The 17,662-nt window shown below is 47.4% G+C and overlaps 1 protein-coding gene across 4 annotated transcripts in view; it reads right to left on the bottom strand.

Annotated features, from left to right (window-relative positions):
- Window positions 1–226: 226 nt before the first annotated feature.
- Window positions 227–17,662, bottom strand: part of MACROH2A1 (macroH2A.1 histone) — a 66,266-nt gene continuing 48,830 nt past the window's right edge. For 2 of the 4 annotated variants that reach the window (XM_079145010.1, XM_079145009.1), the window contains exons 6-9: window positions 16,142–16,232; window positions 11,476–11,565; window positions 9,014–9,188; window positions 227–1,026 (exon numbers count right to left, since the gene is read on the bottom strand). In XM_079145010.1, coding sequence (XP_079001136.1) covers window positions 861–1,026; window positions 9,014–9,188; window positions 11,476–11,565; window positions 16,142–16,232 — 522 coding nt within the window. In that variant the 3' untranslated portion in view covers window positions 227–860. The remainder of the gene's footprint in view (window positions 1,027–9,013; window positions 9,189–11,475; window positions 11,566–16,141; window positions 16,233–17,662) is intronic. The other 2 variants (XM_079145007.1, XM_079145008.1) reach the window with 1 other exon arrangement.

The following is a 17,662-nucleotide window of genomic DNA, read 5'->3' on the forward strand; positions in this document are numbered from 1 at the left end:
TGATCACAGGCAAGTAACTGGGCCTCAGTGTTCTCAGCTGTAAAATGTATCTAATAACAGGACCTGCCTTACTGTGTTGTTGTAAGTGAGATGGATGACATCCTTGCCTATGGTCACAAGATTGAAAGGAGACACTTTATATGAATCCTCTGCAAATCACCAGGGACCAGCAGATGGTCCCCACCCACTACCCCTGCAGCTCACAGGTGTAATAACTTGAAACATGCTGTTTGCAACAACAGTTTAGTTTAACATTTTACTAAATCAATTCACACAAATTCCAAATTGCAAATATAATTAAGGACAAAGATTCTGTTCTGCCTTTTAAATCTTTCATTTTCAAATCCATCATTAAGACAAAAAAGTAAACAAAAATTAGGTCTGTTGCAAATTCATGATTTTTTTTCTTCTGAGGAAAAAAAAGAACATTATAGTAAAAAGAACGCCACTGGGTGTACAATAGAGCACCACAACACACGGTTACAAATGGGGCTTCCTGGCTTCTGTGACATGTAAAGGGACCGTTCTCTCCATTGCTCTGCGTCAATCAGAATTTCATTAAAATAAAACTATAAAATCTCCTAGGTTACACTAAGTCAGACACAGTCTGCAACACAGTGCTTAACAATAGTAATGCCAACTATCAGTGCTAACGTAAAACATTTTAGAAGGTCAAAAACAATTAAACTGGAAACCAAAACCTTATTTTCCCTAGATGAGCAAAATTGAAGACAAAAGGGTTCCCACCTCCCAGTAAGAGTGAAGGGGAGTATTTCTTTTTTCTTTCTTTTTTTTTTTTTTTTTTCCTTTCAAATTGGAGGCAGGGGACACACTGTGGGCTGGTTCTGGAGTTCTTCAGCCTAGTTGGCATCCAGCTTGGCCATTTCCTGCACGTAGATGCCTATACTCTCACTGTCGAAAAGCACAAAGTACACCGTTTTGATGGAGGAGGACATGGTGGACACGAAGTAACTGGAGATGGCCTTCAGAATCAGCTGGGCTGCTGTCTGCTTCGGAAACCCATTCCTGCAGGAGAGAAAGCAGGTGATCAGTGACCAGACGGCCACAGTGGTCCTCTCCTGGCTCCCCTCCTGCAAAAGGTCCTCAAGGCCATCTAAGCACCTTGCCTCATGTTGTGCCAGTATCCACTGAGTCCTGTGCATGAGAAAACCCAGTACCCAAGAGACCAGGGACAGGCAGTGGGCGAGAGCTGTGTGGCACAGGACAGCACCCTGTGTGCCTTCCAAGAAGCAGGCACCCAGGTCTTCTGAAAGACAACCAGCAAGTGGCGAGGCAATGTTTTGTGATGTGTATTAAAGCTGTTCAAGGGCGGCACAAACTCTTCTTTTCCCATCATGCCTGCCACTAGTGCTGTCCCTGAGCCACAGAACTGAGGTGGGTGTCATCCCTGGGGAAGGCTGGGAGTTCTCTGGGAAGGCACTGACCTCTGTCCACATATGCAGAAGGGTGATGCTTTTTACGCTAGCCTTTAGATTCATGGCTGCAAGGGCCACTGACTCAGAATTCAGCCTCCAAAACACACCAGCCAATGGTACCCCAGAGGTGAGGCATCAGGAGCTGAGAGCACAGAGAAGCTCCAGGCTGAGTGACCTCCTCCTCCCAGAGATACCATCCAAGTCTGCACACATTTCCATTTCAAGTAAATGTCATGTGGTGATTTGGGAAGGTAGGGGCTCAGAATTTAATAATAGACTCAGGATGGGGAAGATTGATACTCATTGCTCTGTGCATGCCTAAGGCATGGTTAACACTGTGTGCATATGATCCAGGGCACTCCAAGGACAATGGCAGTAATCAGGCAGCCGGCCTGGTCTGGTGGAAGTAACCTGGCTTGGAGTCAGCTCCTGGATTTCAATGCTCTCCTGACCATGTTTTACAGTTAAGGACACTGAAGGCAAGAGTTTGGGGTCAGATTCAGGGGGGTTTCTTTGTTCACTGGCAGGTTGACAACTAAGCCATTGAAATGCTGGGCCAGCTTGCTGTCTCTGCTGGCCCCCTCCTTCAGGTGGGTGCTGCTAGCAGGCAGACAGGTTTTCAAACACGAGACAGGAATTTGTTATAGTACTTCCAGTCTCATTTGCTGCATGCCAGTGAGTTTTGAACCATCTATCGAGCTGGTCCCCTGGAGAGCCACACACATTCCACTGTCAGTGCTCAGAGCATCACATGCCCACAAAATTATCCTGTGACTTGCTTTTGATAAAACATGGCTTCATCCACAGCTTGATGGTGGAGACCCTTTCCAAAGATATCTCCAGAGCAGCAGGTGAACCAGCTTGGATGGTGTGGCAGGGACATGCAGGGAGAGGTTTTTGTTTGTTTATTTTTTTCCTTTTTTTTTTAATTTTTTTTTTTTTTTTTTTTGGTACCAGGGATTGACCCACATGCTAGTGAAGTGAGGAAAAAAGGGCTTTGGTGAGAGTGGGCAGGTCACTTGGCACTCATGCCCACTCTCAGATCTGAAAGCTCAGCCAGGCACAGCTGCCATGACTATTTTCACAGGAAATAAAGAGCACACAGGCTAGGTTACTTGGAACAAGACACAAAGGCTAGGCTGTCTGGGAATTGCTGGGGGAAGTGAATGAGCATCTTCCCAGCTGTGCAGGCTGCTTCCAGCTGTGGCTGGGCTCCTGTGTCCTGCTGCAGACTGAGCTGGGGCCAAGGGAAGGAGAAGGGTTTCTGAAGTAGGCAAAGCTTGGGGACTAATGGCACTATGAGGAGCTGCTCTCTGCATGGTTCTGCCAGCTCCACACTCCCCCAGTAATGATGCCTTCCTGCCTCTCACCTCACACCTCCATAGGTGAGCTGGGTGGGGGAAAGGCCTGGATAATTCTGTGGTATGGCCTAATCATCACGGACTGTTACCTTCTGTGTTTGCCCAGTCTGGCTTGTGTGGCAATGGGACAGGCAGCAACTGGTCTGCCCAGGCCACTATAGCTCCAGCCTTAGCTCCCCCAAGTTGGATAAGATGTGGTTGATGTAGACACAGAGAATGTGGCCCTGGCCCCCTCTGACTGAGAAGCCCATGGTTCTCCATGGAGTACCAAAAGCATTCCAGTCACTCATGTTGGCCTAGCAATTTCTCACACAGACCCTCTATGGCTCTCCAATCCTCCGTCTTGGACCCCTGAAAAAGGGTTTGTGACTTTCAGTGAGGGACGTTCTTTCCTATTCCTCTACAAAAGTTCTTAAACTGCAGCTGGCACCAGAATCATGGAGGGCCTGTTGGAACAGCTTGCTGAGTTTCTGATCCTGCACATCTGGGGACCACACTTTGAGAACCACTGTTCTACATGTGGTCAGCATGGACTTTATAATCTGAGCTCCCAAGGTGGGCCCAAAGGTTAAGGACGTACAACTGGGGAAAAAGGCATGGAACAGAGGTTTTGGACCTGCAGGGTCCTCACAGTACCCTCCTGCTAAGAGAGCAGGTTCTTCTGCCAGGCCTTGTCCTTAAAGGTTAATTTTGGGTGAACATGAATCTGGATTTGTAGGAAAACCTATTGTTGACAAAGCCATAACCTAAAGAAGCGGCCTCACCATGGGACCATGTAGGCTATGAGGAAGGAATGGCAAAGGTGGTGGCCTTCCTGAAGTTTCTAAGCGGGGACCCCAAATGTTTCCTAGCTCCACAATCAGAAGCTTTTATAACAAATTGGAAGGTGTCAGATGCTCTTAGTGCTTTACACACCCAGTCCTGCACCCTCAAAATGGGGGCAGCTGGGGCCTGGCTCGGATGAGCAGATGCCCTGATAGCCCTACCCTCTCAGGCAGGAGAAGCAGAGCAGCTAAGAGCTCAGGAGTTCCTGGTGCCACCATGGATCAGTCGGTGCTGTGCTGGGGCCTTTCCATGGTCCCCTTTCCATGAAATAGAGAACGCAGAATATGGAAGAAGCTAGTGTGTTCATGCACCAGGGAGGTACAGTCCTCCTCCAGAAGCTGGTAGTCTCTGGGGGTCCCAAAGGCTCACCCAGTGGAAAACTGCTGCCCATCCCAGGCCCTGTGACAGGGTAACTTGCTGCCCTTACAGTTACCCTGTGCTAACAATGTTGGCCTCAGGCCCCCAGAGAGCAGTCCTTCAATCTACAAGGCCCAGTCCTCTTGGAGGGCTGCTGGCCTGTTGCAGCACAGCACAGGCTTCCTGGTCTAGTGCTAACCACTGAGCCCCTTTCAGGAGCAGCCTACTTCTGGCCTCTCATCTTTGGCTCCTCGGCTGACTGAGTTCCCTCGAGGGTCACACAGCTTTTCTTAACATGGCCATTTTGGCTTGGCCAGGTCTACCTCCCTGACTCAGGCTGGCAGCCTCTGTGACAGTCACCTGCCCTGCAGCCTCACTGTTTGCCTTTCAGAAGAGACTAGATGCTAAAGAGAGGATGAAGGGTAAGGGCTTCTGTTCCAGAGTCAGACTGGGTTTGACCAGCTGTCCTCAGGCAGGAGTTATCTTGTCCTCCACTGGGTACACATCATGGGGTGGAGCAGGCTGGGGCCACCATCAGTCCCACCCACATGCACCTCTCTACAGTCCTGCCCTTCCCTGTGCTCATGGCATGCACTTCTAGCACACAGGGTGGGCCTTGACCACTAACCCCCGTCCCTGACCCCAGCTCATAAAGCCATGTCTGAGTATCCTCCAGCATCACTCCAGCTGTGTCTGGAACAGCCTTTGCCCACAGTCCTGGCCCGAATTTCCCTAAGCTCGTACAAGGGAAGCCTAGGCCGTCTGGGTCTGGGTCTTGGTTCATCCTGCTCAGCAGTGGTTGGGGCACACACAGGATACCTGACCTACCTGGACATGCGGGGACTCTGGGTTCACAAGGGCCACACCCCAGGAGGGACCTAAGTTCCTCTTACTCTGCTAAGCCTTCTCCAGTGCGAAGCATCACTAATGACCTGCTGAGATCTCACCTCCAGGGAAAAACTGTGAGGAGCAGGCCAGTTAGGGACACCTGGGATTCACAGAAGAGCGGCTACATCCAGGTATGAAGGCTCCAAGCAGATATCCTGAGGGACAGATTGCAGTTGGCCCTTGATGGCAGGGTAGGGTGGAGGTAGGCTGTTTACCTGCTGGGCCAACACACTAGTCTGATCATTTTGACTCTTTGGGAGCTGTGTAGGGCTGGAAGTCTTGGAATCCTCACTGTCACCCACATGTGGATCACGTGCTGCTGGAACAGGTTCCATCCGTGCTGCTGCTGCTTCTAGTCTTTACTGTGCTCCCAGCTTTGACTTGGGTGACTACCTGGCTATGTGAATTTCCCCCAACAGAGGTTCCTCATTCAGAGGTGAAGACCAGATGTGTCATCAGGATCCCTGACTGACAGCAGGGTGTCCAGAGGGCTGATGGGTCCTCTGTACTGCAGCCAGACAGGGGCCAAGTGCCCGAGAACGGCCTCCACCATTTCTCATATTCGGGCTTACAAATCAGCTGAAGAGTAATTTCTGTGTGCGCAAAGCCCTTGGTATTGGTTTCTGCCCTTTCTCCTTTAAAGTCAAAGATGAGGGGTAGGGAGGCTGAGGGCCATGGAATGTGAGGTGGGATCAGGCAGAGACAGCAGGCAGGGCACCCACTTGCCTAGGGCATAGGGACTGGAGCCAAGATCCTGGCTCCACCCAGTACTCAAACTGGGTGACTTCAGGGGAGTTACTTAGCATTGCTAAGCTTCAGATACTTTGTCTTTGACAGGACACAGTGACATGGTCGCCTCTTACGGCTGCTGTGTGATAACGTAGCTAAATGTTTTACCACAGCGCTAGGGGCTCAGTGATCCCCATAAATGGTAGCTTGAAAAACACAAAAGTAGCTTTCCTTTTAAGCTCATAAATCTGAGGAAAGTTTAATCAAAGCCCCCAAACTAGCTATTCCCTATGTGTGCTCCAGAGAGGGCTTGCCTACTAAGGTCAAACAGCTGAGGCCAGGGCTGTCTGAGTATTGTGATCAAAATGGCTACAGCCAGGGTTGCACGGCAGGGCCTTATTTGTCTCCACTGAGGTCAAGGAGTTGGAGGCAGCTGGCCTCTGCTGGAGAGAGTGACCCCTGGCTCTTGACCATGTTTGTATTTCTATTGTTTTAGTTCCAATGCGACTTTTGTTCCAGAGACACTGGATGCCATGGAGGAGCCTCTTATTTCCCTCGGAACCCCCTGTGATTTACAGCGGCTCTGGTGTAATCCCATTCTTTCCTCATGAAAGGGAGGGCAGCTGTCTCCCAGGCTGCTGCGAGGTCTGCCTGACAGATGTGGCCCAGGGAGCCCCACACGTGTGCTGCCTTTGGCATTCTGCCCTCTTAAAAGCTTTAGATTGATTATTTTTAAAAACTTTTTACTCCATGAAAAATGTAAATAAGTTTGTAATAACAGATGCTCTTTTATGGGAATTACTTTTATGCTTCAATTAAAAATTTCCCAATAGCCATATGAAAGAGCGTGAAATTATTACCACCAATAAAGGCTCCTATTGCCTTGCTCTTCGGAAGCACCTTTCATCAGGGTAGATCAAAGTGCATCCGAAGCACTAATTAACTGAGCCACAGAACCATCTGTGAGGAAAGGTAGTCCCTGTGGCCTGACTTGAGGTTAAGGCAGACCAGAAACAGAGAGGTTGATTCATTTACCAAAGGTTACAGAGTACAATGCGCCCCCTACCCTGCAAAAAAGACCTTCTGTGAGAAATTGGGGAATAGGAAGGTGGGAGAAGCAAGAAGTATGGTCACTCAAGCTCTGATCCAGAAGCATTTTTAAAATTAAAAATGGTCTTGAATCCACTTTGGGACTGGCCCTAGCACCTATAATACAAGTCCATCACAACTCCATCACTCTAGGGAAAGCTAAGCTGCTGTGTGCTTGCTGACTAAATTATGAAGGATGCTTGTTTTTGCCAGGTGCTCTTAGAGCCAATCGAAAGGGCTTTTAGGTATCTTAACTCTGTTAGCATTTGATTTCAACATGTACTTGACTTTTTAAAAGATGTTCCATGTATGCTTTTGGTAAGAAAGACTAGAATGAAGTACAGTCACTGAAAATAAAGATGGCCATCCAAACAATGGGGAAGCCACTGGGAGTTGGCAGCTCTCTGCCAGGCACTTCTGGTGGTCCCCTGGCTTTGGCAGTGTAGTTGAATGCAGAGCGCACATGCATGTGTGGGCACAGGTGGAGAAGCGCTGGCTCGTCTTCCGCTCAGGAACCCTCTTGGTGCCCCATCCACACACCATGAGGATGGTGTCTCCAGCCTCCTTCAGCCAAGAAGCCTGAGGAGAGAGTGCACTTGAACAGAGTAGAGGACAGAGGAACCTCACTCAAATGAGCCCCTTGTGCAGAAGGCCCACAGTGCTCAGAGCTGCAATGCCAGAGTGGGAGAGGTGAACCTGAGGGTGGCTGGGAGGTGCACATCCTCCTGTGCTGCTCACTGGAGGGGCAGTGCAAGGCTCCAGAAGAACAGGGGCAGTGCAACCAAACATCCTCTCCCCTGGCAGGATCATCTGGTAGTTCTTGACATCTAGTGTGACCATCTGAGCAAAGCACTGGGGGATAGTGGCAGGGCCTGTCGTAGGGCAAGGTCTTCTGTCAGGTATAACGTCTAAGTAATGTGATAGGAAGTCCACTCAGTGAATGCTGTCACTGCCACTTGAGACACTAGACCTCAATACTGGCAAAATTATGGGGGATTCCCAAATGGAAAGTAGAAAACTCCTCTTTGTCTTCATGCATGTGGAGGAAGGGTAGCTTTTGACACACAGGCCCTGGTCCTGAGGGTTCCTGCTTAGGCCTGCCTGGAAGGACAGTGAGGCCTGGAGCTCAGGGACATCAGTGCTGCTGCACCATGGCTCTGCCTTCCTTGGGTACTGGGAGGGACAGAAAGGCAGAAACCTGAGAAGGCTTGGGAGCCTGGGTGGGATGCCCTGCGCGCAGTGGCAGGTAGGTGCTCCACTTGAACTGTACCACTGCTGATATGAAGTCTAGGCCTGGCCCCTGCTGGACCCAGATGCTAACAGCTACAGCCTCTCAAGAAATTTCCCTGGGCTTCAGGGCCCAATTCAGATCCCAAGACTTCCAGATCCAGTCTTAGAGGCCTGGTGGGGAGGGTGCTGGAACTGTGAGGGGCCATCGGCCCCGATCTCAGAGGTGGCACTCTTCTGACCGACCACTGCCTCTGCATCACAGAAGGTTTCTTGAAGCACCCTCCAAAACTCCTTTAGCTTTCCGAACCCTGAGATGTTGCATGGGGGGTAATTACTGACTACCCCTGTTTTCAGAATGGGGGTTCATTTATATGCTGTGAATCAGTTGGTAACTGGCTCAACTCCAGGCCTGGCTCCCAAGTCACTGTGCAGCATTGACCTGTCAGAAAACTGAGGGGCTACTTGCTGGTTTGGGGGTGTGCAACCAGGTAGGTTATGTCGGAGGCATCCTCAGTTGCTAAGGACTAAACTCCTCCAGTGGTGATTCCCTGGGTTGTGTCTGCCTTAGGGGCAATTAGGCTGCTCCTACAGGCCTTGGCAAGTCTACCTGGGGATAACTGGAGGGCTAAGAGGAGGGACAGGGCAGGTCATAGAATCACCTGGAGCAACAGGACAGGAGAGGGAGGGGCTTTGGGAATAAAAGATAAGAGGTAAAGAGCTTTACCCAAGACTGCTGTGGCTTAGGGGGCAGAATTATCAGGGTTAACCTGCTTACTTGAGGAGATCACACTTAGTTAATATTCCTGTGTCCACACCTCCCATCCTCTGCACCTTAGTTATCTTCAGTGAGGACGTTTGCAGTCACAATTCAAGTTTTATAGTGTCCTGGGGCCCTGTGTCTCCTTCTGTCTGCTCAGTTGCCTCTTGCTATTGATTAACATTGGCATTCTTCTCCGCTCATGCCCTGGTCTCCTTGACCAAGGCAAGGTCTGAAGGCAGGCCAAAGGAGGCCCTGTCCACAGTGATAGCTCCACAGTTAAGGGTCACAGACACAGAGAAATACAGCCATGACTGACATGGTGACAAGAGTGCCCATACCTGCCGCTGCCAATGGATGGAAATGCAATAGATTTCAGCTTCTTATCATCAGCCAGGGCCAAGCAGTTTTTCACCGTCTTTTCCAGAAGTTCTTCACACTTGTCTGCACCCCAGACTGGACTATTACAGTGGATCACAAACTTGGCAGGCAGGCCATGGCCTGCACTGACAGCGGCTGGAGGGGACAAGACAGTATTACATATCACAAGATGCCAAACACAGGCCTGCTCTCTCCCTAAAGCATGCCGTCCCTGAACTCTGCTGACCTGTGTCCAAGGAGGAAGGCAGCTGTCTGTGGGGTGATGACTCCAGCATCAGCATGAGCTGGAAACAGCTCATTACTTAGTCTCCTCACTTGGTGGGCAAGCAAAACCCACCCCTGGAAAGCTGGCATTGGATGCGTGCCCACCAGAGTTTTAGCCCAGACTGTAGTGAGCACTCTGCCCTCAGAAGTATGCAGGCTGCTCCTGGATGGCAGGACCCTGCCCATCTAATGCCATCCAATGTGTCAGAATTTTACGATGCCTATGATGTAACTCTGTCTCTCAGACACCACTCAAGAAAGAAGCCTGCTGGGAGAGCAACACTTTAAAACAGGACTGAGCAACCTGATTGCCCCTCCGTGGCCATCTTTGTTGCATGACTAATCCTGCCTACCTGTGGAAGACCAAGATAAGTTCTATGCAACTCTTTATGTGCCTGGAGGAGGAGCCCATCTCCAGCTACTCATCTCCCCAGCTGTCCGTCCACCTTTCTCTTTTTAGAGCTAAGGATTCACGTCTGCCATATACAGGAGCTGTGATGAGCCTATTCCTTTCTCCCATCCAGAAGATGCTCCATAAAAAAGGTGGCTCTGGGTCAGCATGTCTGGCAGGTTCTGTGTGCTAACATCTCCAACTCACTGCTACAGGAAATACCCAAACCATTTTTTGAGGAACACCTCTCAGCATTGTCCAAGGGGTATGGGTTAAGATCATAGCACTAGGAGACTGGACGGCATTGCACAGAGCTATAGGAACAGCTCTAAACTAATAGTAGTGGGGTCTGGGTACAAGTCTTAACTCTGCTTGATGACTGGGTTCACAAACTGGGCAGCATTGATGACCTACCAAAACCTGTGATGAGGAGGCTTAACCCACTGGTTTGTCCACATTTGAAGTCACTGCTAAATTATGCATAGAAAATAGCTAGAAAGAAACATGCTAACTCATTATCTCCAAGTAGTAGAGGGGGAGTATATTTTGATCTCTTTATACTTTTTAAAATATTTTCCTAAAACAGCTCTTAGAATCAATAATGAAATGTGTTATTAAAACAAGTAAAATTATCTTGAACCATGATAAATCTAATGTGTTTGCCTCAGCTGTGACTCTCAATTCACTGTGTGTGGGGGTGAGTGTGGAGGGTCACAGTTGGGGTTCAAACAGGAGCACTGATAGGAGAGGCCTAAGGGGCAGTATTGGTAGGGCCTGGGAAGGGGCTGTGGAAAGACCAGCAGCCCCTGGTTGGGTGGCTAATGCTGTGTGTGCATGTCCTTGCATGATGTGGATCTTCGGTGAACTGCTTGTAAGAACTTAAAGTTAGTGCTCTGCCTGTCGTGTCCCTTATATACAGATCAGAAATGGCAGAGCAAAGGTGAGACTCACATCAGCAAAGGGAATGCTGTTCCTTCACTTGGATCAGGCCTCAAGACTAGCCCAGGATGGGGGTCACAAGCAGTCACTGGGGAGAGAGGGCCAAGGCCTGGTTGCCCTGCTGAGAGACTGCCTGTGTGGACACCATGTAGTAATTATTGCTGTCTACTTTAAGATTCACTTTTAAAACAGAAGCAGGATTTTACAGATAGAATGGGTATTGGGAATCATGGAGTAAGAAGAAAAAATTGGAGTCCAAAGTGCATGGACCCAGGAGGCCACCGTCCTGCACACCCCAATGATCACCTAAAATTCTAAAATTCAGACATGCAGCTGGGGGAAGTACCCTGCCTCCAGGTTTAAGCAATGTTTCTCTCCATGTCAGGCTCCCATTTTCTTCCCTCTTCCATCAGGAATGGTGTAAGTGCAAATTAAAAATATGTATTTCTATGTTTTCCACTAAAAACATAGATGGCTGAGTGAAGCTTATTAATTTGCATTGCCACCAGCCATTTTTGCAGATGGTTCAGCATCACTGTCTATAATTTCCAGTTTGTAAATTCGCCAATCTAGGTTTCTGTAATTCCTTAACATTTGATGCCCAGCTTATAAGATCTATTTAAAAATTTTTTTTAATTGCAAAGGTGAGCTTCACAAACCTTAAGCTTCGCTGACCATTTGCATGTGATAAAACTCTAAATGGTAAAACTCACAGGGCTCTCCCCCTGGGAGATGCATTTGCACTGCCACTCACCTCTGAACTCTATGCCAGCTCCCCAACACTGCATGTGCCACACCCAAGTAAGCACAATGGCTTCCCCACCTCACCTCCGGCTACTTCCAAGGGCCCATTCTTTTTCCGAAGTTCCAGAACAGCTTCCACAAACTCCTTGCCACCCTTCTTCTCCAGCGTGTTTCCTAGACAAGGACAGGATGGGGTCAGAGTGCCATCCTGTGTCAGCAGCACACACAGACACTTAGCATGTCAGGTGATTACATACTTTAAATGATCTGACCAGCTAAATTTTCATAAGGCTGCAAAACAGGAACTACGCCTTGGCTGAGTCAGGAAAGTAAAATTTAGAAGGGATTTAACATGAGCCAGTTACCACCCTGGCACTGCTGCCGCTACTAGTGTCTCTCCTGACCCTTATTTGGGTCTGCCTTGGTGATGATGCCAGAGGTGTGAAGATGCCTGTTCTGCACGCTTTTCATGGGCACAGAGCCCAGCTGGCACTGGCTTCCATGGCTGTTGTCTGCCCTAGGTTTTCTTCTCTGTCTCTGGGGAGAAGCCCCAAATAAGGAGGTCTGTGAAGAAGCAGACCATGTCTTTAAAGAGCAGCCAGCTATCCTCTTGGCAGGAGACCCAGAAAAAAAGTGTTCATATTTGGCCCTCTTTGGACCAACACTGCATGCTTAGTTTCTATTTTGCAGCTTTGGTGTCATATGTGAATACAAAAAAAAAAAAAAAAAAAAAAAAAAAAGGCCTCAGACAGTATTTTCTTAATTACACTAATGATTCAGAATCATTTTAGGGAAAGGAGGGCAACATCAGAAACAGAGCTTAATGATGAACTGAGTTATATAAAAGAAGGCTAACTGCTCAAGATCTGATTTGAAACAACAGAGCATGGTGTTTTTAAGTACTTGCTAAGTGATCATTTACACCTATGAAAGGCAACTGCTCAAACCACGTCACCCAATACCTTTGAGAACTTTGAGTTAACATCTCGAGTGGGCTATAAAGCAGCAAAGTTAGTGACAATATCACCCTTTAAAGTTTGGCCAGAATGGAGTCTGATTCTTCCTTAAGCTCTGTTTCCTCAGTTTTGCACATTTTAAAGTACTTTTCCTCACAAGAGGATAAAATACTCCCCTTAAGATTCACCATTTGTCTTGGAAAATTCAAGGTGTAGCTGGTGTGATTCTGGTAAGGAGGGTCAAGTTGTATCAGCCCCAACTCTCTTTGGATTCACTGGGTAAGGGTTAAGTCTAATTATTTTAGCAAAACCTGCCTCATTCACAGGCTTGTTCTATAGAGGTGAACCAACCCCAGGAATGTCTGGAAGGAAAAGCAAACAGCTAGGGCACTGTCACAAATAAGACAGAGCCAGGGTGGATGGCGGGGACTGAACCTGTCGCCTCCCTGCTGAAGGAAGTCAGGGTGCACGAATGAGCATGACTAGCAGCCACCTCCTGTGGGGGACTCTTGGCTGTCTTAGAGAGGGTTAGACTTCCAAAGGAATAAACTTTGGATCCTGTGTCACTTCTCATTAGCTCAGACTACTCTCATGCCTTTGTCTTTCCTGAAAAGCAGCAGAAGGTTTACATGGCAGGTGTCACAATGTCATGTCCAGAGACTGTCACATGCTGCTGCATGTTTGTAATAAAGTTAAGCATCAGAGTGGCAGCTGAATGGGCCATTTGCCTGAGGGAGCAGGTTCTGGGTCTCCTGGCCCAACTCCACACATCAGGAAGCAGATACAGCCCAGGTACATGAGACCCCCCAATACAGGTGCACCCAAGATATTGGGAATGTGGAGTGCAAATCAGCTGGATTCCAAGACTAGTTTCCCCCTTTAACCCATTCTCAAGCTTAGGGAGATGGGCTGACAAAAATGCTACAGGCTGGATTATTTAAGGTTCTTATTCTCTGTCATATCTACTATTTGGTGAGAACTGGGAAATTTGGAAAGTAAAAAAAAAAAATCAGCATTGGATTTATGAAGACTTTTCTAAAATACAAAATATAAAATATTTCCTAAGAAAATGGGCTGATTTTTAATTAAAGGTGTTTTATCTTAGGAAGAGTGTTTACTTTAAAATTTTTTACTTATAATTAAATATTGCTTTAATTAGAAGTGAAATTGCAAGTTAAAATACACTTAATGCATTTCCCAAACTTAAAAAAACTGAACCCTAGATTGCAGGCAATCAACCCAGTCAGGACTTGACTCCTACACACACATATGTATGCACATGTTCATGTAGACACACGTGTACTTTTTAACAAGAAACAGGCCCATTTTCAACCATATTGTCAACACTCTTAATGTAAGACTCTTGCTTTTTAGGCTTAACTTCAGGGTTAATCATAAAGCAATTGGCTTATTTGCCCCCAAGCATAAACATGTGTTACTCCCATGAGAACAAGAACATTATTTCATGCTTAGAAAGCAGGCATAAGTATCAGTGTTCAAAACAGCCTAAGCGAAAATTTAGGCTTGGACAAATGTCAGGCTAAGCCTGTGGTCTATTTCACTGTTAGAAAGAACTTTTGATGGGTAAAAGTTAATCACTGGGGCTAAGCATTCCTGCACTCGAATTCCTTCTTCCAGCAGTCTCAGGACTCAGGAATTCACACCGAAAATGAGAAGTGGAGTGGTTGCTTCCCTAGCTTCCTCTTCCCCTCTCACATATCAAGGTGGGAGCTGGAACCAATTGAGGCCATGTAGGAATCTGGTTCATCGTTGTTTTGGGATTACAGGAGACATCTGGGGTCAGTTCTAGTTTGGACTGGGTCTCCAGGCAGAGCAAGCACAGAGGTAGGCTTTGGAAGACTGGGTTCCAGCCCTGGCAGGCTTTCTTCCTGCTGAGGTTTGTCTTGCTGGGGCAGTGTAAGTGAGGGATGTGTGGTATGACCTTGGCTAAGTTCTTGGGCCCAGGTTACTTGTATACCACCAATGGTAACAATCCTGACCCTATAGGTGTCGGCAGTAAAGTATTAGCAGCCCATTCACAGCTCAGAAGGACTGAGCTCTTCTAGCTTCGCCTGTCACTCCCTAGCTGGATGCAACCTTGTATCAAAGCCTCCAGCTCTCCTCCAGGCCTGGCTAATCCTGCTGAGCACAGCCTTCCATGGGCCACAGCAGGTTGGCCAATTTTCTCCTCTCCCTGGGCCTGAGTGAGATCCTTTTGCCCAGGGAGCTTCATAATTTCCATTATCAAGTGCCCTGGATGGCAGAATGAACCCAGGCCTAGTTCCCACCAGCTAAAACAAGGACAAGCCCTTCGCTGTTCATTTATTTATTTTTCTTCATACAAGTACTTCCCTCCCATCAAGTTTTCATTTGGTTAAGAAAGGAAGCATCTTTCTCTTAAGTTCCCTGTCTTAGGAACTCTTAAACTCTTCTAAAATCTTGTGAAAGCAGAGTTTATTTTAATTGCCTACACCCTGATTTCACTTTGGCCTTGGTGGATGTGACAAATTCTGACTTTCCATCCAGTTTGTCTTTCCAACTATGTCTGAAGTCCAAAATGCTCAGGACAGTACAGAGTCTAATCATGGTGTCTGGGGAAGATTGACTGGCCCCTCTGCTAGTGACACTGAACACAGCTGGGCAGCCAGAGGATGCTGTACTATTGTACATTGAGTGTCCAGGGCTTAGCAAAGTCCTCATTCTTCACAATGACTGGATTTGGCACTTATCAGGAATGTCACTGTTCTCTTTGGAAGCTGTATTTGAATCCTGAGAATGCTGCTCTCAGATCCAGCAAATGTATATATAAATCACATCTGCAATAAGAGGAAGACTATACAGCAAGCAGCAGTCATGAGACACCAAACAAGGCACTCCGCCTACAGTTCATCTAATTTTTATCATTACCAGTTATGGAAACTGAGGCATCCAGGAGTTAAGTGGTTTGCTTGGGCCCCATAATAACCAGAAGATGTCAAGGCTAGGTTAGGATTTAGTCTGCAGTAGTCAACTTGCTGGAGATTAATTTTCTGGATTACTCGGATGCCTCATTACATAAGTCCCTCAGCATATTGTAAGAGCAGGGCCTTGATGCCCACGCTGTGAATCCGCAGTCACACTTAGGCAGTGTTCTCTGCCTTGGCCACACTTAGGTGACAAGCACACAGGGTGGAAACCCACATTGGGTTGCCAGCTGCCAGAGGAGAGTAAGATGCTTTTTGGAGTTAGAATAGCTGTCTAGGGTATTCTCATCAAAGTGAGGTGGTTTTCATGCCCTTCTGGAAAGGCTGTGTGTGGGTGAGCAGTGCAAAGTCCCCTTTGGGCACCTGAGGACATAGGGCCATTTCCAGGAAAGCATGTTTCCAACATGGAAAGAAACTGGGGGTGGGGTGGGGCAGAGCCCTGTGTACAGGTGTTTATAGTTGTCTACTCTTTAGAGGACACAGAAGTGGTCTTGGAAGCAGGAAGTCCATCTCACCATATCCTCTCTAGCTGAAATCTCTGTGAACCCAGTCTCCAATGAAGCTGTGCCTCAGGAATAATGGGAAGAAATGATGCTGCTGAGCCAGTGTCCAAACCAGAAGTGCCCACTCATGAGCTGCATGATGCACCCTGGCTGACAGCTAGCTGTATCTCTCCAGTTTACAACCCAGGGACGGGAGGCCTCAGGAAGGTCAGGACAGCTGGAAGTGTGAAATGAATGCAGCCCTGCATAGCTGTCAGAGGATCAAGCTGTCTGCGGCGGCCGACTGACCATGCACACACACACTCGGCAGCACCCGGCTAGGCATTACCTACTTCACCACCGATGTAGAAGTCAGTGTTTGTCGGGTGAACGACAGCATCACTGTCGATCGAGGCAATGTCAGCCTGTACAACTTGCAACTATAACAGGTAAACAAATGTAGATCAACTGTGTTGGACCGAGACCCACGCACAGGCACATTTACTAATGCCCCAATGGCAGGGCTGGCCTACCTGGTCGATTCCAACATATGAGCCCAGGGGGCAATCAGTCCACGCAGTGTGCGCACATGTGGATGGGGGTAAGGACAGGAGGAGGAGGAATATCAAATGTGACATGTTTAAATTAAACATTTGAATGACAAGTCCAAAAAAAGAGAAACACACATATGAGATCATTTCCAAAGGTTAAAAGAAATAAAACAACAAATGCCCCATTTCACTTTGCAAAAGCCTATAACACTGGCACCCCACTGAGAAGGCTACTAAAACATGGCATCTGCTTTAAAAAAAAAAATGTGGACCACCAGGCCAACCAAAACAACAAGTTTCTCCATTTAGTCTGCAGTAGTCAACTTGCAGGCAAGTTTATTCTGGAGGCATTCTCCATTTTGTCTACCTTCAAGGGCTAGCTCTCAAAAACCAAGAAAACAGTACATCCTGTGTTCAGGATGGCCTGAACACAGTGGGTAGAAATACTTTTACAGGCCTGTCTCTTATTCTAGTAAATCTTATTATAATGTATTTCAATATAAAATGTACTTTGGATACTATCTTTGCATTTTTTTAAGCTTGTGGCTTTTTTTTTTTTTTTTTTAAGTATTGTGTGAGGCAGTTGGAAAACCAGTTCAAGCAGGACATTTGTGAGTCCCAGTCCCCACATCTTCAGCCCAGGAAGGCCTGTGACTTCAGTTTGGTTTGTGAGGAGTGGGCCCAGGCTGTGTAATGAGCAACTCTACTAGTAAAAACATCTGCCATCTTATAAAAGTGGCCATAGCTGGGAGCTAAAGGTACACAAAATATACTGTGGTCAGTGTTAGAAGTGATAGTGCCCCTGTGGGCATCTGCATAGCTTATGTCCCCTGGCGAGGATCTACCCCTAAGGGGACGGGCGACTTCATTGTGCCCTGATCTGACAATTCCTTATATGAAAAGATGAAGCACAGAGACAGGACACTTGAGGGGTACCTCTGCACTTGCCCTGAACTGTCCTGAGTAGAAGACACTTGGCCCTAAGGCAGTTTTCTTCATAGGAAAACATACAAAGAGAGGCTGCCCTTCTGTTTCATTTCATTGGCCAAATAATTCATGAAGGTGGCATTCAGTCATTTACTATTTTCACTATAGAAAAGGCGGGAGAAGTGTCAGTAGGTGGTAAATTTGGGGCAAGTCAATCTACTTGAAAATGAAAAAGCCTGGTGGCACACTAATGTAGCATAGTAATGTCTTCCTTTTTAAGCTTTAAGCATCATTCCTCATCAAGGCTTAAATGGAGAAACTATCATTTTGTAGTTACCTGAGATTGTTCAGTTTAAAAAAGAAAAGAAAAAAAGGAAATGAAAAAAACACGT

This window comes from Sciurus vulgaris (assembly GCF_902686455.1).
Source record: "Sciurus vulgaris genome assembly, chromosome: 6".
Classification (NCBI taxonomy): Eukaryota; Metazoa; Chordata; class Mammalia; order Rodentia; family Sciuridae; genus Sciurus; species Sciurus vulgaris.